The sequence below is a fragment of the Periophthalmus magnuspinnatus genome, chromosome 19, assembly GCF_009829125.3.
Source record: "Periophthalmus magnuspinnatus isolate fPerMag1 chromosome 19, fPerMag1.2.pri, whole genome shotgun sequence".
NCBI classification, from domain to species: Eukaryota; Metazoa; Chordata; class Actinopteri; order Gobiiformes; family Gobiidae; genus Periophthalmus; species Periophthalmus magnuspinnatus.
The window spans coordinates 20,435,828-20,460,439 of record NC_047144.1 but is presented as its reverse complement, the minus strand read 5'-3'; the positions used below and the strand labels follow the sequence as shown (position 1 = coordinate 20,460,439).

The 24,612-nt window shown below is 38.4% G+C and overlaps 1 protein-coding gene and 1 pseudogene across 2 annotated transcripts in view; both read right to left on the bottom strand.

Annotated features, from left to right (window-relative positions):
• cacna1g (calcium channel, voltage-dependent, T type, alpha 1G subunit) overlaps positions 1–24,612 on the bottom strand; it is a 313,071-nt gene that overhangs the window by 151,359 nt on the left and 137,100 nt on the right. For both annotated transcript variants that reach the window (XM_055229674.1, XM_055229673.1), the window contains exons 9-12: positions 9,123–9,274; positions 8,197–8,382; positions 6,702–6,816; positions 1,992–2,147 (exon numbers count right to left, since the gene is read on the bottom strand). In XM_055229674.1, the coding sequence (XP_055085649.1) occupies positions 1,992–2,147; positions 6,702–6,816; positions 8,197–8,382; positions 9,123–9,274 (609 nt within the window). The remainder of the gene's footprint in view (positions 1–1,991; positions 2,148–6,701; positions 6,817–8,196; positions 8,383–9,122; positions 9,275–24,612) is intronic.
• LOC117387849 (U6 spliceosomal RNA) lies at positions 3,205–3,316 on the bottom strand (annotated as a pseudogene).

Genomic DNA, 24,612 nt, shown 5'->3' with positions numbered 1-24,612 from the left:
GTTGAGCTACTGATACCTCCGGGTCAAGTTACAGGTCAGGTCTGAGGCGAGGCAAGCCGACTCACAATAGATAAGTGTTATTATGTTTTAATTTTGTTTTGGGGTTTTTTGTTTTGTTTTTTACTATTCATTTTTCAATACAAACTCTTGCTATTGAAAACATCTTTATACAGACAAGCAGATGCTGGATTGTCACCACCAAAATACCACTTTTGTGATGATTGGCGTAAACATAAATGATGGAAAAAATGCGTACTTTTAATAATACTTTTCATTAAATTAAAAAAAAGCTATTTGAACTGAGCTAAAAACAATTGTCAGTTTGATCTAAAGTGCGTTCGCTGCTGGTGAGGACAAGCAGCTGTTGTATTTCTCGTGGCCAAACTCAATTCCTGAAAGCTTTTAAGATGTAAAAGCCGATTGATTTGTGCCTGTGTGGAGCTGGGGTCCATCAGTATCAGCTCTGGTGTCGCCTCACAAAAGGACCCCGCTCTGCACCGCCTCCTGTAATGTGCACGCAGCAGACACATGCACTGTCCGCACAAAGACTCAGTCAGGCCAGTCCTTTTTAAAAGCCCTGGTTTTGTGACCATAACACACAAAACACAATAAAAACACTGGGGTTGAACTCATTGTATATTAGACAAAATTTGCTGCAGAGAGTGGAACATGAAACGTGTAATTATCATAAATTGTATGGGTTGTTTTTGTTTTCTTTTCTGTCACCCGCAGAAGGGGACAACAACATTTTCTTTAAGTAATATATATGACCTATGATATACTATAAATAAATTATATATAAACTCTCTTGCTCACCCTCTGCGAGCGATCTCATCCTTTCTTTTCAAGCTCGTCTGTGAGCTGAGGGTTCTGTGCAGTATCTTTGCTGTTTCTAGTACTGCACTTTTCTGGACTGAGATGTCTCATGGTTTTCCTGGGATCTGCTGTATCCACTCCTCCAGTTTGATATTTCTCTAGTTTCTCATGTTCCTTTTTCCTGATATTCCCATCAGTTGGTGTTGGTACTGCGATGTTCACCACAGCAGCTTTGCTCTGTTGTTTATCCACCACCATGACGTCCGGTTGGTTCATCTTCAGTCTGTCAGTCTGTATCTGAAGTCCCACAGGATCTTGGCTCAATCATTCTCCACGACCTTTGGAGGTGTTTCCCGCCTCGATCTTGGTGTCTCCAGTTCATACTCATTCACGCACAGTTGTTTCTGTACATTATGTCCACCACTTGTTGCAGTGATGTGCTGGAGTGTCTCTTTGCACAGACTACATCTTGGGTCTTATCTGGTGTCTCCATGGAGATGTTTTTGCTTTTCCTGGAATGATCTATAGTATCACTGTAAATATATCCATCTCCAAGACAAGCAGACACCTGTTTCAACTGAAGCCTGTGGCCCATGGGTTCAGTAAATATTTAAATTCACATCGTACTATGCATTTTATTAATTGTAAATGTTGTACGTTTTAACTGTGCACTCAGGACTCCCTTGAAAATGAAATGCAATCTCAATGGGACTTTCTGATAAAATTAAATTAAATTAATAGCTCACATAAGTTACAGGTCAGATCTGTGAAGAAGCAACCCCACTCACAGCAAGAATATGGATCTGAATAAATACAAAAACTGTGGAACATCCCCAGGTGTAGCAAAAACATCCGCATGGAGACAATAAGATACTGGACCCTCCATTAAAAGGTCAAACTTCAACAACAATTTATTTATTAAACTTACTTAACATTTAGGTTTTAAATATGCATATTATAAAAAATATATACTAGAAAATAAAACAAAGAAAAATTATCACGTGCTTTGCTATTTTGCATTCAGGCCTGGATTCTGAACCAAGCAAAAACAAAGCTCCAAACTTGCAGAACAAACTGTGCAGTGTGTGAAGCATGAGCGCATCCTTACACAAGCCATTTCTTCACCCACTCTATCCAACTTTCTGTACACCTCATTATCGTAGACACAGCCATACCTCTGCCTGGAAACCCTCCACCAGGATAGCCACCAGCAAGTTGAAGAGCACGTAGTTCCCAAAGGTCATGAGAGCGATGAAGTACAGAGCAGCCACAGGGGTAGTGGAGGCCATGCCGTTGTACAGGACCTTGTTCCAATCCTCCTGAGTCAGAATCTGGCAACACAACAGACGTCAAATCAGATCGAGTCCAGAAATAAATCTGCTTTAACCTCAATTTTGATGCAGTGATTGCGCAACTATACCATTTTTCCCTCATGTATTTGAGCAAAATGTGTCTTGCCCCAGTGAAGTTATATTGTATAAGGAGCTCTTGAGGTCAAACTAAATCCAATATTCAGGAAGCAGTAACGTGATGGCAAAACTCTGCACCCATCTCCACTGAAAGTTGTGAAAATTGCTTATAAACTCATCACAGAGAGTAATTAGAGTGCTCCGAATGCATAAGGTAAGTGAGGAATAACTGCAAACCATTGAAAACTAGTTGTTTTTCACGTTTTTAACATAAATGAGGCGCAGTGTCTTTAATGTGCCCTTATTTTCTTTACTTGGTATGGCTTGAGTCTCTTTAGTCCTGCTTTAGTCCTGCTTTAGTCCTGTTTTAGTCCTGATTTAGACCTGGTTTAGTCCTTGTTCAGAACCTTTAGGATGCATGCACATTTGCACATCAAAATTGGGAATAAAGTGGGACTAAACCCGGAACTGAAGATAGACTCAACCAGGACTAAACCAGGACTAGAACAGGAGGATCAAACCAAGTCTACATCTGGACTAAACTGGGCTAAAACTAGCACCCAAAAAGGCTGATAAGTGTTTGCAGTGTCTGAAACTCAAGAAAAAACACAAAATAGATTTAAACAATGTATTTTCAGGAGCCTGTAACCATTTCTTTTTTTAAATTTTATTTTATCTTTCTAGAGTTTTACTTTAGAAACATAAAAAGGACAGAGACGTCACAACATTCAAACAGTAAACAAAAGAAACAAAATCTCACATAACCAATAGTCACCGGATCAGACGAAGACAAATTCTGTTCTTCGAAGCAGAATATAAGACTTCCATTTCTCCCATATCTTGTCAAATTTGTCCTTTTGGAGTCTGTTGAGGTTTGTTTTGACACAATCTGACCATAAAGAACTACTGTCTCAGCTGAAACTACATCAGGTGAGCTGATTTGTGCTGTTAAACAAGTTCCTCTCGAATAACATTAGCCAAAAGTTTCAGTCACTCTTAACTTTTTTTGTTGAAAACACTTGAACAGGGGCCGTGCTAATCTTCTCTGTATCGTTCCAATTTTAGTATATGTTTTAGCGACACATATAAACACAAACCTCAGATTAAAATCTAACTTGAGTAACAGATTTTTAGACAGTGCAGTGCATCGGTTAGCTTCACCAACATAGTGAATCTTGACGACATCAGCTTAAAGGGATCAATTCGGTTTGCAAAATAAACGGTCATGGCAAACGGTTTCTCGAGTCACTCAAAGCGCTTTACATCAAGGAATCCCTCACACATTCATACACCAAGTTTAAGTGTTTTGCCCAACGAAACAACGCCAGTATTCATCCGTGGGACCTAGAATCGCACCGCCAACCTGTGCGTCAACGAATCTCCCAGCTTAACCGATGATGTTTATGTCGAGAGCCGGATTCGAACCGCCAATCTCCAGAGGACAAACGTTCTACCAACTGAGCTACTGTCGCCATAATATCTCAAATAGTATAATTAGATTTCTAAATTATTAAGTTGTACGTTCATTTCCTGTCTCAGTAATGCACAGTCCTACATTGCACAGAGGAATAGTCATGTCCAGTACATATATACACACATGTACACGACTGCCAGACAGCACATGTACCATTCAATTATATATCACGTCTATATATAGGCTACAAATGCATGACTTAAATTACATGTTTCACTAATTTCACTTGGCATATGCTTCGCCTCCTGAACAAGGGAAAAAAATACATATATATCTTTGGATAAATGTAGGCAACGAAGGTCAAAATAGTAGATTTGAAATGATTTATTGATTTAGGAGATATTTTTCTTCCGTAAAAGAGGGGAGAGGAGTTTTAAGGGCGCGTTATAATTGGCCGATTCGTTCAAACTCCATCGGCTTTGGGTCACCGCTCGGCTGACTTGTGTTAGCAGGGACACTGAGCATGAAACCAGAGCTAATTGGGCAGAGGACAGTGAGGAATGAACTGAAAGAAATTAAATTAAAGGTCTCATATTTGAGCGTTTTGAAATAATATAATACAACTTTGACTGTATAGATATAGATATAGATGGGCAGAGCTAGCCAGTGCTAAATAGAAAGGGAGGATGTCTGGTTCGAATCCACTTTCTGTTGAATAATTGTCGTCCGTCTCTCTGTAACTGCTGTTGTCAGGCTCGTCATTCCCGCTAGCGTTAGCAACAGGTTTGATTTGCAGCTGTCACGGTTCATCTAAGTGCTCAACCCGTGGAAAAGGTGAGTATCTGCAACAACTTCGCTCCTGATTGGCTGTTTTGTTGCGCAGATTTCCAAATGCGGGTCTTAGCTGCAAATTAGCGGCTATAACTGCTAGCTTCATTTAGCTGGAGATGTACACTATGGGCTACATCACTCCCTTAGTCCATTTCTAAACATGATCTATGATTTAAAGTTACATAATTGAAATATATTATCTTTGGAAAACTAGTAATAACAATGTTCTTCACAAAGCTGTGGAATAAAGTCTCAGCTAGTGCCAGAAGAAGGCACGAGGACTAGGCTAAAAATAGTCGCAGCTAGCTTTAAAGTTGGATAACTGCGTACTGTTGTCATAATACAAACATTTCTAAAATTTCAAACCTGATTCTGATACTAAAAGCACATTATTCAATACTAATTTCAATACTTCAGTGTAACAAACACTCACTTTCTATACCATTCAGAGTCATTTATATGTAAAACAAAACAAAAGTCGTTTTTGAAGATAACCATTAAGTCTGTTTTAAGTTTTAGAGTGAATCTTCTGTTTAGATTGCTGCTGGATACTGCCTTATGTTTGAAGATCTATATCTGAAAAGAGGAGCTAACTACACTGAAACACACCACACCTGTTTATAGTTTCTGTTTGTTGGCTTGGTCTAATGAGCTTTACTAAGTGTGAAGTGCGCTTGAGTCATATTTTGCATAATCGTTCAGGTCCCTAATGGGTGCTCTCACAGCTATTAGCATACTGGCTATCACTATTGTTTTCCTTGTTTTGATTTAGGTCTGAGGATGCAGTTATAAATAGGAGATAAGTTGTGTCCAAACCCCGCATTCTTATTCAAATATGGATTGTATTTCCTAACAAAAATTGCTTCTTTAACTTCCCTCAAACTATTTATTTTCTTTGGCTAAAATATGTAGCTCAGTATTTTCAAAGCAGTGGTTAGTGGCTTTGAGATGGAGATGAACCGCAGATTGGAGTCCTGAGCTGCTCTCACGGTGGTATTGGTACATTCTCTTATGAAGTGGCTGTTTTTATTTTAACCCACACTGTGGTCTTCACTACTTTGAACAGAGTAGACCACATTGCTTTGCTTGTGGCTCGGGGTTTTGTCCTTTGGGTGAACCAGTTTCTGTCTTAAAGTGTTTGTAGGCCTAAAATAGACCAGGATTTCATGCTGTTTAAAAATCCTCTGAAGTTTTTCAGACAGTCCAGCTGTGTAGGGAATAATTCTGAAGTCTGCTAGTATTACAGAACATAGATCAAGACACCATTCAGAAACGGTGAAATTTTGTCCTATTTGTATGTTTAGTTTTTTCCAGTTTTGACACTTGATGACATCATGAAGTGAAAGCATTTGTAACTCTAGAGCAGAGGCGTCAGACATCAGGAAAATGGCCGCCATCAAGGGCCAGATGTGACTGTGCGGCAGGATAAATGTCACTAAATGTAAACAAATGTCATGTAAAATAAATGTAACTACTTTTAAACTTGTTAAATGTTTCTGTATTTATTACTTATTCAAGTTGCAAATATTACGTGTCTGTGTAACTCCGTGTAACTGTGTATTTCCTGATAAAGTGACATTTTTAAAAGTGTGTGTCTGGTCAGAACCTTCAGCTCTGCTTCAAAAACAGACTTTTTTAGCCTTTTAATTATTGGACAATTTGTTGTTTTTCTTGCAGACTAACTTTTTCACTTTTTCATTAGCTCCATGTTTGTTGTCAGAATGTCTACGTAGATTGTACCGATCCCGCCTCATAACACAAAAAACATACAGATTTTCTCCTTAAAGCACAAACTTGTATTCACCTTTAACACCTTTCTTGAAACTGCCTTCCACGCTGACAATTTTCCTCTTCCTCAACAATTTGGGATGATTATTTGCAAATATTTCTCAGTGCCATTTGTTGGGAAAATCTCATTAGTTTATTGTCGATGCACACATTAAAGCAGCACAGACTTATTTTAAAATGACAGTCAAGTCTTAATTTACCTTCTCGTGGGCCACATAAAATGACGTGGCGGGCCGCATTTGGCCCCCGGGCCTTGAGTTTGACACATGAGCTCTAGAGAGAAAGCCTAAAGAGCACTATTGATCAAACATCCCTTATTCAAATACCACTCCAAGTAAGGTTTTTAATGAATAAATAGTCCAACATAAACACTAAATCCATGTCTATTTAGCATAATATTGTTTTTTGGGTTTTTTTGCTATACACAAATGAAACTGCGTTACCTGGAATACAGTGACGATGGCCCAAAGAAGGGAATCAAAGTTCTTGCGATCAGGAAGTGTGTCTCCATCTCTTTCCGAACCGAATTTGCAGCCGAACAGATGCATGCCGAGGATACTGCAAGGAAAAAACAACAATATATTTAGTGTTTACAAAATGGGAATTGAAAAAAAAAAATACTTTAAATGAGCACAGTTTGGAAATATATGAATTTGGATTTAGACGTTTGTGACTGGAACTGCATCTGGTGCTAAAAAAAATATATATATTTGAAGGTCCTACTTTATGCAAAATTGACTCTTGTGAGCTTTAAGACATGTTATAATGTTATGTTACCTCCTCAAAAACACACCTGAAGTTGTGTTTTGTTTCATTCACACATGTTTGAGTAACACTTTATTATTAGCCTGTCTACATCTCCAAAGCTCAAAATGCTCTGTCCCACCTTGTGATGTCATGAGGAGGTTAACTTAACAGCTCCTTTTACTTTTGGTTCAGAAGAGATTGGCAATTCCAGGGCTAAAACTATCCAAATGATTCTAGTGAAAGTGTATGGAGTTTAAAAACACAGTGGAGCACTTCCTGTATTACCACATGATGACATCACAAGGTGGAACAAAGTGTTTCACAGTTTGAGAGAAAAACACAGCCTAAATATGCAGGATTTGTGTGTTAAACATGCGTGAATGAAACAAAACACAACTCCTGTTTTTGATGAGGAAACAACATTAGAACAGATGAGAAAATATCGTAATATTGTAAGTGACAACTAATTTTGTATATTTCTCTGTATCAGTTTCCTGTTATAGGTGACATTTTGGGGACTTTTCTCCATTCAAAAGACAAAATATTTAGTTTTAAACAGTTGAGTCCAAACATGGTGCTGAACTACATGTGCTGCCAAGTTCAGCACCACGGACAGCACCAAAGACAAGTGACAGTGTTACTGACGCTGGGACTAACCTTTTAAATCAAACTAAATATATACGAGTGTCATTTACAAAGGGATGAATTCAGTGAAGAACAAGAACTTGGGTTTTGATACGATGATATGATGAAAACATTCCAATTTAATGATGAACCGATTTCCGTTTTAGGGTTATGTGTTTATTTATGGATTGATTTATTGCACTAAAATGAGTTTATGTAAGAATATTTGGTTTTGGTGATGGTGAAATTTTTATATAGCACTTTTCCATCTTCACTGGGGGAGAGTTGGATTAAGTGTCTTGCCCAAGGACGCAATGACATGACTATTCATCTGTGGGAGCTGGAATCACACCGCCAACCTGTGGGACAGTGGATCTGACCGCTCAACTAATCATGTTTATGTCGAGAGCGGAATTCAAACCCCCAACCTTCTGATCCATAGACAAACACACCACCAACTCAGCTACGCTCACCTTATTTTTTCCCTTTTATTATTCATTTTGCTTAAAAAAAAGTGCATTAAAGCATAAATAGTCACAATTCCGACCTTCCCAAACCCGTACCGACCTGAAGATGAAGATGAAGAGCATGAGGAGCATACAGAAGGTGGCCACGTTGTCCATGGTCTTCATAAGGACCACCAGCTGTCTCTGCAGAGCGGGCATGAACCTCACCAGCTTCAGCACACGCATTAGACGGAACGTACGGAGAACCGAGAGACCGCCGCCCTGCTGGCCAACGATCTCCCACACGCTGGAAGAAATACACACAAGCACAGTCGCTAAAGGGAGGATGTAAAAGGTATGTGGCACTTTTTTATATTGTAATTCAAATTTTGTGAGCATGACCAATCCGTGTACGTGTTAAAAATTGTAATGCTGATTTATTCTTAATTGTAAAAAACATTGGACATGATGTTTTTATTTGGTGTTTTAGTTCTCACTCGAGTCTCTCATTTGGGTTGCCAGGTTCAATGCTGAAATCCAGTTGGTTTAAACACCAGCACCTGCAGCTAATCATGAATCAGTGCTAGTGCAGCCTTTGCAGCTTTGTGATTAAATTCTGGAGGTTCTGAGCTTTTCACATGAGCCTGTCCTTATACTGAAAATGAGAAAAACTTGTATGTGTCCTCTATCTGCAGGTTAAAGCTCTGGCAACCCAGGTTCAGTTTCTTCTTTTTAAACCAAAATAGTGCAAAATATGTACTGTACCTTTAATTGTACAAATAAAATTTTATAGACCCAAAAAATCATAATTTAAAATGTCATCTTTACAAATAAACACCACTGACTGCCAATCATGGAATATTAGTTATTTTCACACGTCAAGACAGACAGAAAATTAAATATGGCTAGTAAATAATAATAATATATTTTTTAAAAGCCATTATTTTCACACTTCTAAATTTTTTATTAGTTTTTTTTCTTTTTTTTTTTTTTTTCTAATGAATTAAAATAAATGAAATAAAAAATCCAACGTCAGTGAGCTCTGACCTGATGACGACGATGATGCCGTCGAAGATGTTGTAGGGGTTCTTGATGTATCCAAAGGGGCCGTACACCAGGACTTTGAGCAGCATCTCCAGAGCGAAGAGGCTGGTGAACACGATGTTACTGATCTCCAGGGCGTTGGTCAGCTCGTCCGGCTGTATGACACACACAAACACACAAACACACATGCAGGCTGGTAAGTAAAGAGGTCACTTTTCACGCTACATGCAGTACTAAAGAATGCACTAGTTTTACACATTTGCACTCATGAGACTTGAACGTCACAACTCTAATATAAAAATGTATTATGTTATTGAACAAAGCTGTTTTTTTTGGGTTGTTTAGCACAGTTGTAGCACCATAGACTGTATAAAGAAGTGGAGTAAGTGAGTGTGACGTCACCCATAGCGTTCAGCTCCAACCAAATAAAGCTCATTGAGGCTAACGGTTACTGAGGTGAATTTGAAGCCACGTTCCATATTTGTAACTTAATCACCAATCTGGAGTGAGACTGCTGAAGGTAACGCTCGATCCCGCCTGATCCGCTAGCTCAGCAGGGAGAAGGCGCTTAGCAACGCTGTCAATCAAACCTGTTGCCAACGCTAGCGGGAGCGACCTCCGGGAAAAAAGGCGCCTGATTTGTCTCTTATTAAGTTCGATATCTTGATTTACGGACACAATACCGAAATAAAAACACCAGGGTCATGTCAAGCGGGTTAATACGAACATTTTAAGACCAAAATGACGAGACTCACTGCAGACATTATAGAAATATGGCAACAGTTTTTCAATGTAAAGTAAATTGGAGCAGTGGCTAGCAGGTTAGCTATGTTCATTCATATACAGTCCACGTGTAGCACAAAATAACACCACTAACAACAGGATGTTCACTGATAGATGTGTTTAATTATCAGTTGTGAGAAGAAAACTTTGAAGATGTATTTAGTTATAAAATACTTAAATGCACTTTGTAATATTTACCGTCATCAAACTACTGCACATGTCAAACTCAAGGCCCGTGGGCCAAATGCGGTCCGTCAAGTCATTTTATGTGGCCCTTGACAAGGTAAATTAAAAGGTATGACTGTCTTAAAATATCAGTTTATCAGGAGTCATTTTTTTCATATCTATGCAAATTCATATGCAATATTTGTAACTTGAATAAGTCATAAATACAGAAATGGTGAATTAACAAGAAAAACAGTTAAATTTATTTTACATTACATTTGGTTACATTTACTTACAGTTATACTGTCTTACATTTCCATCTGACCCTTTGGGAGCCATTTTACTGATGTGGCCATTTGTGAAAATGAGTCTGACACCCCTGGACACTATTGCATTCTGAGTACTTCTGATACTTTCAGCTGCATTATGTTATAGCGCAAAAACAACAAAAACAACAAAAACAACAAAAACAACAAAAACAAAATGACGAGCCTGACAGCAGCAGTTACGAAGAGAGGGGAGATGTTTGTTTTTTTTGTTTTTAATAGAAAGTGAATCGGAGCTAGAGTCGATGGAGTCGGAAGCGCGTAAATGCTCACTTGCTATTTGGAGCGCGCCGGCTAGCGGGTTAGCTACATCCATTTATATATACAGTCTATGATTCGAGTGCACGTTCGAATCACAGCTCTTTCAAATCAGACAGTGTACATGTCTGCTGCCTCTCTGGAGAATTCAGCTGGCACTTTTCACTGTACAGTCAGATCAAAGCATCGCTCCGTGTTCAAATGTTCAGATCATAATTCATAACATCTTTTATAGACGGGGGGAGATACAAATAGAAAAAAAACCAAGGCAATTGGAAAAAGCTGCAGGGGACAAAGGCAAGACTGGAAGATAAAAGGGATGCCATTTTTTAACGATTGACACAAAAGAAAAATGAGAATTGTATTGTGTGTGTGGTATGTGGTATGATTATTTTCTTTTTTTTTTCACTGTACTGTATAAGCAGTTCAGGCTATGTTAAAAGTCAAATAGTAACACTGACTATTAAATACTTAAAAAAACACACAAATTGACATGTACAATGTTGTGATGACGACTTATATGTGAAATATGTTTGGTTTTTTTATTATTATGTTGTTTTTTTTGGCTGATGACTTATACGATGGAAAATATGGTACAGATGTGTTATTAAAAAAAACAACAAAAAAACAAAAAACAAAAAAGAACCCAAAAACAACAACAAAGAGAACAAGAAAAAACAACAACAACAACAAAAAAGAAAAAAAAACGTTTGCATCACCTTCTTGTCTTAATGGAAATACGGTATATGTTTGTAACTTATACTCAGATGCGATTTACATGTGAAATATGTTTTTTTTCTTCATTATTATGCATTTATTTGGCTGGTGCGACTTACACACCAGAAAATATGGTACAGATGTGTTATGGCAAAAACAAACAAAACAAACAAAACAAATAAAACACAAAAAAAACAAACAAACAAACAAACAAACAAACAAACAAACAAAAAGCAAACCCCAAAACAACAACAAAGAGAACAATAAAAAAAAAGAAAAGAAAAAAAGTCTTCATGGAAATACAGTATATGCTTGTCATGTTTACCTGCACAGTGACACAGTCAAGGCAAAAATAAAACAGACTCCATACACTCCATTACAGAAGAAAGAAGGTACGGTGGTTGAGTAGCTAGCACTCTCAAGAAGGTTTCAGGTTTGACTCCCAGGGTGGGTTTCCTTCGGACATTCAATTTTTTCCCACCATCAATCCAAAACATGCACAATTGGTAAAATCCTCCAGCTAAGGTCGTCCTGACCAAGACTACAGATTATGGTCAGGAACAATGGGACCTATGTAAAGAAGTGAGTCAGTCAAATGAAGCTCATCGAGGCTAGCAGTTATAGCGGCGAATTTGGAGTGAAGTTGCATATTTGTAATTCCGATCGCATCATAGTGACCAAAGAGCCAATCCGGAGCGAGACTGTTGACGGTAACGCCCCTTTTCTGCTAAACCAGTGGTCGCTTAGAAACGCTGTCAATCAAACCTGTTGCTAACGCTCGCGGGAATGACCTCGGGCTAAGAAGGTGCCTGATTTGTCTCTTATTAATGTTCAAATCTTGATTTACGGACACAATAGCAAAATAAAAACACCAGGTGAACGTAAAGCGGGTCAATATGAACATTTTAAGACCAAAATGACAAACCTGACGACAGCAGTTATGGCGAAATGAGCCACGGTTAACAGATTAGCTATGTCCATTTATATATACAGTCTATGCTCCTGACAGGTTGCCCCAGATGAAAGATAGGTCAAATGCAGGGGACAAATTTCCCTACGGAGACAATAAAGTGAGAACTAAACTTTTTTGTTTTTGCTCTCTCTCATTTGACAGTGTAACAGAGCTCCACTTTTTCATATCCCTCGTTCATTCTTCCATTGTGGTTGGGTTGAATGTGTGTTTTTGATGTGCTGATTGCCTCTCAGACACGTCCTCCATTGAGCCCCCGCTATTGTCCACATAACAGCAGTTCAAAGGCCTGCGTGAATACAGGGCCCGCTCTCATTTGGGCTCTGCTGAATGGAGAACAATGCGCTCACAAGTAGGTGGGTGACGCTAACACCTGTCGCTAGGAAAAATATTGCCTGGCGAGTCGGACACATTTACTTTTTTGTTAGAATGGAGGAGAATCTGGGACCGTGGTTTCTCTTTTGATACTTTTTTGGAAATATGTCTAAAGACTGTTATGTTGGCTGCGCAGGTTAGGAATAAAAGTCAAAACTACTCAAATTAAAGGTCATATTACACAAAAATTGACTCTTATAAGCTTTGAGTCATGTTAGAATGTTCTTAGTCTGTTCTTAGTCTGTTTACGTCTCCAAAGTTGAAAATGCTCTGTTCCACTTTAGTTCAGGAGAGTTTGGCAATTCCAGGGGTGAAATCATCAAAATGAATCTAGTGAAGGTGTATGGAGTTAAAAGCACAGTGGGGCACTTCCTGTATTACCTCATGACATCACAAGGTGGAACAAAGTGTTTCCCATTTGAGAAAAGAACTAAATTTGCAGGATTTATGCAATTGGGAATTAAACAAAACACAACTCCAGATATGTTTGTGATGAGGAAACAACATTATAACATAGATCAGAAAACAGCATAATATGGGCCCTTTAAGGTAAATGTGCACTATGTAACTTTTCTGATTACCTGCTTGTCTCCATGGAGATATAGGCTACTCAAGTCCATGGAGACAAGCTGGTGAACCCATCAGGCCAAGTTCAGATCTGTGGAGAAGCAACCGACTTTACTGTAAAAAAAAAAAAAAAAAAAAAAAAAAAAAAAAAAAAAAAAAAAAATATATATATATATATATATATATATATATATATATATATATATATATATATATATATATATATATATATATATATATATATATATATATAATTGTTGTTATTTATTTTAATAATAATAATAATATATTTTTTTTTATAATAATAATAATAATAATAATAATAAAATACCATGTTTTTTCAAAGGTTGTTTAGCTATAAAAACAAGTGATGGAAGACATGTTTAATGCCATATTGTGTACAAAACATCTCCATGGAAATAAGTAGAGGCCAATCATATTTTGTAAAGACATAGGGCATCTGCTCTTCTTACATAACAATGCATTATTTGCTTGGTTTTTATGCTGGATGCCCTTCCAAGTGCAATGGGAGACCTCAACTCAACCGCACCAATGCTATTCCACATAAAACAACCACAATGAACTGCAATAATCCAGCTTGTGGAAACATATTTATTCTGACATGTTTGACTGCATTACCCATAAGCCCTAGGGCAGATCTAACCCAACTTTAATTACCTTGTACGCAAACCGCTGCACATGGGCCCTGTAGTGTCTCACGCACGCTTTGGAGTAACTGTTCTTGATGGCGCTGAGGTAGTACTGCACTTTTATGAGGTGAGATTTAAACTTTGGAAGATTAATTATTCCTACAGCCGCCATATTGCTCTCTCCAAACGTCACGGTAGATTATAGTAACGCTAACGGAAACTATGCAAACTTTGGCTTGTAGTTTGTGTTTGCCCAAAATTCGATGGCGAATAACGACGATGCATGAAATTAGTAAGCAATGGTAAACGTTTGGTCACGTTTTTATATCGCACTTTTCCACCTTCAAGGCACCGCTCGCTCATTCATACACCAGCGTATGCAAGCATTGGGGGCGATGGTGGGTTAAGTGTCTTGCCCAAGGACACAACAACAAGATTCATCCGTGAAAACTAGAATCACATTGCTAAATCAACCGACGATGTTCAAGGTGAGAGTGGGATTTGAACCGCCAACCTTCAGATGGGTGGGTGAACTGGCAAACATTCAGTAATTTGAGTTTTTGTTTTATATTTTTAGCTAATTTTGTACTTTTGCTGTGTAGTTATGAAGTACTTTTCGGATCTAGTGCATTTACTGATAATGTTTTTTAGCGAGCTTTGTTTTGATTGATTTATAAAACCTAATGTAGGATTCGTTTTCTTGTCTTGTTTTATTGTAGCCGAAATTCGAACACACAGCGGTTACCTTTGAAAACCTTTGGCCAAGATGAAAGTATCATCCTAACTAACTTCTTCATGTTCTTCTGCCCAATTTATAAGAATGATAATGACTTGCAGTTTAAACTTTTACTTAACTCTCTATTTTTTAAAAGGGGTATTATGCAAAATCTTCCATATTATAACATCGATCCCTCATCAAAAACATGCCTGAAGATGTTTTAAATGTCACCCTTAAATGAACCTCTCTTATGGTTAAATGTAAGATTCTGTGCAACGCTCAGTCCACAAGTCGACATCATCCGTGCTCCCAAACAACAATTCTGCATAAATATACAAAAACATGATATAAAACAAACCGGGGAAGACCCAAGACACGCTGGAGAGACTATATCTCTCAGCTGGCCTGGGAATGCCGAGGCATCCCACTGGAGGAGCTGGAGGAAATGTCTGAAGTGAGGGAAGTCTGGCTTAGACCTGGCCCCGGATAAGTGGAAAATGGATGGATGATACAAAACAATACACTACAACTTCACAAACCTGATGCAATGTACAGTAGTTTCATTAGTGGGATGCACGCTGATTGTAATGTGATATATAACACATGTAAATACATTGTTTTCAGCGTACATAACATTTTCAAACAATAAAAGGCAACATGATGATCTAAATATGTTACGTGAAAAATATAAAATGTGTCAACTGGACAAAAAGTTATAGGAGTGAAGACGTTTCACTGCTCGTCTTCAGTTCTGGTCAGATTGCTGGTGGACACTGCCTTATATCTATCTGAAGGGAGGAGCTAACTACACTGAAACTAGCACATCTATTGTTTACAGTTTAGTTTGTATGCTAAATCTATCTATTTTGTTCACAAAGAAAACAATAGAGCTAGCCAGGATGCTAATAGGTGTGAAATCACTCATTAGGGGCTTGAATGATTATGCCAAGTATGTCTCAGGTACAGTGCACACTTAATGTAGCTCAACTATAAATAATTTGTGTTTTTAGTTTCAGTGTAGTTAGCTCCTTCATTTAGATAGATATAAGGCAGTGTCCACCAATAATCTGACCAAAACTGAAGAAGCGGATAGGATGAGCAGCGAAACGTCTTCACTCCTACAACTTTTTGTCCAGTTGACGCGTTTTATATTTATCTTTTACTCTGAAACACACCTGGACGACTGCGGGATTACACAGATGTCTTATGTGTTAGAAGTTAATACCCCACAGAAGTAAAATACCCCCTCTTTAAACAAACAGACCTACTGCACTGAATACTATACTACAAATATTCCTGTTAGCACGTCATCATTAGCATTATCTCATCAAACATCCTTCAAACTGATGAATGTGCCCCAGAGGTGTGTGGATCCCTGGGGCCAGATGAATGAGGGCCCCACGTGAAAGATGATCAGGCTCTTCTAATGGGACTGCAGCGATGTTCGGAGGGAAAGGGCACTCCATGTGGGACACGCTAATCCAGTTAGCGCTAATGTAATGTCACTTTATTGCAATATTACGGTCCATCGCAGACTGTCAATGATGCCGCTAAATGTAATTAAGTGCATCAGAGGCCACGCCACACAGGAGGAGTTAGTCAGGAGGACACTGAAAGAGGTCAAAATGAACTCAAATAAATATAATAACTGTATTATTATTTATTTATTTAGTAAGAGTATAGCTTAAAGGTCCTATATTACTCAAAATGAACTCCTCTGAGCTTTTAGCCTCGTTTAAATGCCGTTACCACCTCAAAAACAGACCCGGAGTTGTGTTTTGTTTCATTCACATGTTTAAATAATCTTGCATTATTAGTCTGACCACAGATTTGCATTTTATATTGTTGCAAAAGTCGAAGTTTAAATCCATCAACTGGACAAATCGTTGTAGGAGTGAAGACGTTTCGCTGCTCGTCCAAGACACTTTTTCAGTTCTGGTCAGATTACTGCTGGACACTGCCTTATATCTATCTTCTGATATAAATTGCTTTGTAAAAGTTGGGAGATTTGGGGTACTTTCGTTGTAATTCAATAAGATTTGAGCTGTAGAGGGTGGAATAAATCACTTCTGTGGCTAATTATTGGTCCATTCTGCTCTTAATTTGTTGCAGCTCATGTCACTTAATGATATTGTCTATTTTAAAATGGTTTACGGGGATTATCTTGCATTATTATTAAGAGTGTAGTCACATTTTGTGCAGTCTCCTCTTTGGATTAAAGTGTTCAAATGAAGCTTTGCACATATATTTAGGCAGTCAGTGAGCACAAACTAAATATCAGCTGCGGGTGGAGATTCGAGACCAATAGCTGATGCGCTAAAAGGTGCAAATACCAGCCTTGTTTATTCTTTACTTAGTACTGTTACTAAGAATCATAATAAAAATGCTATTCAGTAACTTTGGTACGACATGTAGCTAAATCATGGGTGGACAAACCTTTTGACACACAGGCAAGGCTCATTGTACAAATTGTTTTCCAAATGCATTCTTTTAAAAACTAGCGGTCAGAGAAACGCTTGCTAGCTTTTGTTCATTTTAATGCCAGCTAAAAACTTGATCGGACTTCGGTGAAAAAATATTTTGTTGTCCACTCCATTATTAACACTCAGCGCTCACTATACACTTCTCTTTTCTTTGATAAGTTCATTTTTGCAGAAGGACTGATAAGAGAATAAGAGAGAAATACAAGTTTGATGTAGCTGAAGTGCGCCATAATTTGGTCATGTTTGACGGGCCGGATTAAAAAGACCAACGGGCCGTATTTCGCCCCTGCGCTGTAGTTTGCCCACCCCTGAGCTAAACCATCTAAGGATTGATTAGACAGACCAAACATACACGGTTTCTCAAACATACACAAGTAACTCCAGGTGTGTTTATAATGATGAAACAACTAGGACTGTCACGATAAACACTGTATCGATTCATCGTTCAGTATATGAAATCAGGAGCAGTATTTTTTTGAGGTTTAATATGTACCGTGTGTGCAGTTGCTTTGGAAAACTTGGGGAAGTTTGGGTATTTTTGATGTAATATGATAAGATTTGAGCTGTAGAGGGTAGAATAACTAACTTCTATGGCTAATTATTGCGTCATTCTGCTATTTATTTGGTTGCAGCTCATGCCACTCAATGATTCTATCTATTTTAAAATGGTTTACTGGGATTATCTTGTGTTATTGTTATTGTATCAGTGGCATAAAGTATTTTCAGTATTATCGTTTATCAAAGTACATCTCTGTAGCAATATATCGTGGCTTAGAAACACCATTTTAACAATAATTGATCAATACCGAACACTTTTATTAAGAATAAAGGGACACAAAAATCAGGTGCAGTTCTGGTTTGCGTCGCACAGAATTAGCTCATGAGCATGTAAAACAGGTCAATTTTGCCACAACGCGTAACATTTGAGGCAGAAAACAATGCTAATTATATTCTTGTGTGATTTATTACGACCAGGAACGTTTGAAAAGAAGGTGTAAACTTTTGTACAGACTTTTTGCACACCAACGAAGCTTTAGAAATACTATAGAGTCCTTTAAAATGCTCATTCACAAAGTTAAAACGGTCACGTGTTGTTTTGAAGCAGCTGTGCAGACGTCCCGGGAACACTGGCACTCCCCTGAGCCTCGACATTCACACTCGCCGCCGTTATATAAACCTGTTAGCCGTTAGCATGGTTAGCCTTTTATGTCTGATGAGTCAATGATATCACAGTCTCTCCATAAAAACTTTTGTATAAGACATTGTAGCCTATAGAACTTAACACATTATTATTTTATATCTTTAGGCGACTAATTTAACAATGCTCAGTCATATGAAGCTACTAATCTGTCATCCTGACGTTGTATTCGGCTGTGAGCTGCTCTAATAGCACTCAGTCATATTAGGCTAATATAGGAGCAGAAGCTAGGCCTGTCACAATAACAAATGTTCCCAAATATTAGCCCCCAAAAAAGAATTCTAAATGTATAGTAAAAGCCAAAAGTTTAATCTGTCAACTGGATAAAAAGTTGTAGGAGTGAAGACGTTTCGCTGCCCATCCAAGACATTTCTTCAATTCTGGTCAGATCACTGCTGGACACTGCCTTATATCTGTCTGAAGGGAGGAGCTAACTACACTGACACGGAAAACTGTATGTAGGCTAGGTCCGTTGAGCTACAATAAGTGTGCACTGTGCCTGAGCCGTAATTAGCATATATACACAGCTCTTAATGGGCGCTTTCACACCTATTGGCATCCTGCTAGCTCCATTGCTCTCTTTGTTTTGTTGTTTGCTTTGGGTCTGAGGATGGGGAAAGCTGATGTCTAAGCCCCCCAGTCCGTTATTCTAGATCAGGCATGCCCAAACTGTGCCCCGGTTGCCAAATGCGGCTCTCAGACCAATTTTTCTTGGCCCTCAAGCTTCCTTTGAATTGTCCCATATTACTTTAAACGGTACTTTTTACTGTACATTTCTGAAAGTCTACTTTAACAAGCTCATATCAAGTATTTAATGTGTCCCACTGACGATATAAACGTGAATAAACATCTAGTGGTTCAGTTTAACTTGTAATAATAACGCAGATTTGAAGTATTCACTGTATTTGCGACCAGTCTATGGCCCTCAAACGGCCCTCAGCTTTGTGTGTGTTTTTATATGTGACCCTGAATGAGAAAAGTTTGTTCTAAATGTACAAAATTGCTAAAAAAAATATGAGCTGCAAGAAATAAATGACAGACTGCAACAGTTAAGTAGTTAATTCGTGTTTATAATGAGTCATAAAAGTTCATAATTCAGACTTCTACAGGTCAAATCTCATTGTAGTACAGAAAAGTCAGCTAAAAAGTTCCCAGTAGTGCAAAGAAAAAGTACCAATGATAAATACTGACCTCCAAAAAGTATTGTTCCTCCTATCTACCTATATACTGAGGACACTTTTGCTCCCACAATTCTCTCATTTACATATCAGTTTTGCTTTAGAGATAATACGCGCAGTTTCCAATAGTAAATCATACACAACACGCCCCCAAAAACTGCACATTTTTAGTTTGCACACGCAGTTTTGCACTTGCACTGACATATCTGACCTTTACTGTTCTACTCATCAAGGGGTCGGCTCAATTTCGCTCTTGTTTTCACAGCTACACAAACAAACCAAACCCTTAATCAATCTGGATATGGGAGATACGTGTTGTAAAAAGCGAACGCATCCCACGGCTCGTGTCCCTCCGCGGCGGACATACCGTTGACCTTTGACCCTTCTGTGTGTCTACTTCCCAGACTGTCCCTGACACTGAGCAGAGGCGACACGTCTGTTTTTTATCTCCTCATCCCCCACACACCGCACAGTTCAACGAGGGAGCAGGGCTTGTACATGCTAGTACTACACAACAGAAGGACAGTGAGTGGATGTTAAGAGGATGTAGTTGTAAATAGGACGGGAACGCGGAAGACGACACATTTTAACCTAAACCTTTTCATCTCTTCGTCCTCTATAGCATTTACAGTTAAATTAATTCTTCTTATAGGCATTACTGAGCAAAATCCTGGTCAAATCCTTGCTAAATCCAGATTAGGGTTGTTACAATACAATTTTAAACTCGATTTTAGTACGAAGGAATAGACTTGAAACTCCAAACCGATTCTAAGACCACAATGGTAATTAAAAGCATTATTCGTTTTTTTTCCAGCATTAAATATTAGTACTTTCTGCTATATTTTCATGTGCTTTTATATCTGTGTAATTCCTCAGTCGTCCAGTAGGTTCCACAGTGGTCCACGAGCGTAAATCAGTCTATGCGTCTTATACTTGTTCTGATACAGCTCAAGATTTAAACCTATTTACGAAAGGTTCATTTTTGTCCCATGACTGTGACTTTTTAACCCTATAGCGTCGAAAGCTGTCGCCGCCGATAAACTCACGGTTGAGGACTTTCCATTACCGTAACTGGCGGCACCTGCGCTCTGATTGGTCGTCTTCGAAGCGATGACGTAAGCACATTACCCTAATGACAGTAAAATATTTAAAGAGCTCCATGCCTCTCCTTTGAGACGCCGTTTGAATTTACATGAAGTACAATCGGTTGCGGAGTTACGGTAATGGAAAGTCCACAACCATGAATGTATCGGCAGCGACAGCATCCAACGCTATAGGGTTAAGCATCGATACCGGCTCCAGGGAGTATCTAGAGTATCGGTTATTAACAGATTTTCTATACTTTTCACAAATATTCAACAATCTACTGTAAAATTGACCCCATAGCTAAAACAAAGCCAATCATTTTCAACAACTTTCCTAATTACAATAGTATAACTTTTCTTTTGGAAGATTCATTTTTGCTTCATATCTCCATGGAAACGAGCTGGCAACACCACCTCACAACGTTACGAGTCATATCAGTGGAGAGTCGAGCCCCCTCAAAATAACAATGAATGTTTTTTTTTTAGCAATTAGCACATTTGTGATTGAAGAAATGCAAGGTAGATAAGTTTAACGTCGTACTGTGAAGCGTTCCTGACAAAGCAATAAAATCTTTGTTGAGACAAGCAAGTAGCAGAGTTAATGAGTTTACATCACGCAACTTTAATTATTTACATGTTACATTTTCAGAAGTAATTCGTAAGTTAGATTTCTGCGAACTTACGCATAACTTTATACATTAAAGGTCATAGATTACTCAAAATTGACTCTTGTGAGCTTTAAGCCATGTTTGAATGTTCTTACCTCATCAAAAAGTACTTGAAGTTGTTTTTTGTTTCAGAAACCCATTGTTATTATTGTCTGTTTACATCTCCAAAGCTCAAAATGCTCTGTTCCACCTTGTGATGTCATAATCCAGCACTTTTTTTTATCCAGTTAACGGCTACATTTTCCCTTTAGTTTCAGTAAAGATTGCCAATTCCAGCATCAAAATCATCCAAATGATTCTAGTAAAGGTGTATGGAGTTTAAAAACACAGCACTTCCTGTATTACCACATGATGACATCACAAGGTGGAACGGAGTGTTTTCGGGTTTGAGAGATGAAGGTTTGTGTGTTAAACATGCGTAAATTAAACAAAACACAACTCCAGGTATGTTTTTGATGAGGAAACAACATTATAACATAGATCAGGAAATAGCGTAATATAGTCCCTTTAAAAAAAAATTAAAAATGTAATAAAAAAAATGTAAATACACTTAAATATTAACTTCAACCATCTTCAGCACAGACGAAAAACACAGATTAATCCTGCTGTTGGACTGTGTTGCAGGCAGACATGTTGGATAAGTGTGGAGAGGGTGTCCGCTTTATCTCCAACCCCTTTAAGAGCATCCCTTTAAAGAGCATTGCCTTTTATGGGCGTCCTGATGGAATAGTTGTGACTGTGCCAGCTATGTGCCATGGCAAATCGTCTGTTCGCTGCAGAAGGTCAGACTAGCTCCATGTTTTTCATTTGGCGTCTCCATAAAAAGAGAGACGGATCCGGCTGTTCACCTTCGCTAAAGGCTGGATCGGATATGAAAAGAGTTCCCGGCGACATAAAGGTGTAATATGTAACTTTTTATGTCACGGATGCATCGTTACTTTGCAAAAAAACAGAAAGGTTTACAAGAGAAATGCATTAAAGCTGCTCTATGGAACTCGCTACCTGCTTGTCTCCGTGGAGATGTTATTGGTTTGCTCGGAATGTTCCATGATATGACATTAAACTGTCCTATCTTGCATTTCTTCAGTTTAAATTGCTAAAAAAATAATAAAAATCTTGATATTTTGCTATACTGTGGAACATGGAAGCAAAGCAATAACATCTCCATGAAGACAAGATGGTAAAACCTACAAAAAAAAGTTGTTCAGTGCAGCTTTAAATGATAATTTCATGTTTGGGCCACATGGCGACCGTAGACTGAATAAAGAAGTGGAATAAGTAAATGTGACATCAACCACAGCGTCAGGCTCCAGTCAAATAAAACTCTCATTTTAGTTCAATATTCATCCACTAGGGGTCTCTATGCAGGGGTCAGAAGTGGCACTCTGGGCTTTTGAAGTTAAATTTGATTTTTTATTTTTGTTAATTTTGGGTAGCAGCAATCAACTGGAGCCAAACATGATCATGTGAGTTCTCCAGGGTTAAGAGCGTCGCTTTTGGTTTCCACTTAAATGTCAATGCTGCTCTGTGATTGGTCCACCCGCTTACGTAACCTTACAGCGGGAGTATTTCAAAATGGACGCTCGTGAACTCACAAATATCATGAGAATCCATCTTGTAAAGCTACAGAATGGGTACTTCCTAAATGCTCCTGAAGCAGCTCTGGCCAAAAGCAGTTTTACATTTTGGAGTTGTATGAATAATGGACCAGGGCTACACTTAAACTCCCATGAAAAACAGATGTTACATCACAAACAAAAGAAACAAATACCATTTACCATAATATTATTTTTTAAATTGCCCCAGCAACGTAATTCTGTTTTGATACATTATATTTGAAAACATCTAGATAGACAGTATTTATTGTTCTAGTCTTTCACTCTTTAAATAAAACCATTGCATTCTTCTAAGTAGCGGGATTAGAGCGTTGCGTCCTGCCAATACCACTTCTTAGATCCCATGTCCTTCTGAATACTGGGCAGTAGCGGCGATGCCAGTTTCTACAGACAGTAGTTGGTTGGGTTGCCAGATCCAAAGAGCCCATGGAAATGTCCTCAAAATTTAGACAATGTTTATTCAACTTTATCCTGTCCCAGAGAAACTGGCATCCAAAGACGACATGGCATCGACCCAACGCAAGCAAAAGAGAAAAGGATTTTAGTGATTTGTACTGGCGGTCTACCCCAGTTTAGAAAGAAAGACATTTTTGGAGGTGAAAAACGGGGTAGTGATCGAATGATGGATGGGGGTATTTCCTGCGCTCAGAGGAATGTGAAATAACGGTTGCGGTAGATGGTTACTGTAAGAGCTGCTGCTTTAGTATCGGGATTGGCAGGATTGGGACATTTTGAGAATCGATTCTAGTACTTGATACCGATACCGATACACATAACATATTTACATCACCGTGTTGCCTTTTATCGTGTTTGAAAAAAGCGATACTAGTCGGAAACAACATTGAAATGTTTAGGTTAAGAGTCAGATGGGAAACGAAATGAAACTGAGACTAAACCTTTGCTCCCTGCGCTAATTCACTCCCCCTTCAGAGCGCTATCGCAACAAATATCAGCATGCATCAAGCTAATTAAACTACAGCACATTGTATCAGGTTTGTGAAGTTGTATTGTGTTGTTTTGTATCATGCTTTTGTATGTTTGTGAAAAATGGCCGTGTGGGAGCGTGGGTGATGTAGGCTAGTGGGCGGAGCCTCGTGCTGCTAACCATATGAGATGTCTGTGTAATCCGTCAGTCGTCCAGGTCTGGTACATAGCAAAAGAAGAAAGTTAAATCTGTCATCTGGACAAAAAGCTGTAGGAGTGAAGACGTTTCCCTGCTCATCCAATCCGCTTCTGCAGTTTTGGTCAGATTGATGATGGACACCTGCCTTATACTTATCTGAGGGGCGGGGCTAACGACACTGAAACTGTAAACAGCTATTGTCTCCAGTTTTCAGCCTTAACAACCCTATTCAACCTATTGTTCTCTTTGTTCCTGTTTGTTTTGGATCTGAGAATAAACTTGTACATTTTGATACCCTCTCTTTAAACATCCTTGCAACATAATTCCATACGTCTTGTTTCATATATTTGAAGTCTTCAATATGTGTCCACGATATATACAGTAGCACAGTGGTCCCTCGTTTATTATTACGTTCTAAAAATAACCCACAATAGATGAAATCTGCAAAGTATCAGTTTTATTTTTTACAATTATTCTACATGTATTTGGCTGTAAAACCCCTCTCCACACACTTTATACACTTTTCTTACACAGGCATTAACATTTTCTCACATTTCTCTCTTGTTTAAACTCTCTCAAAGTTCAAACCTTCGTCGGTGCAGAACGTTTCATC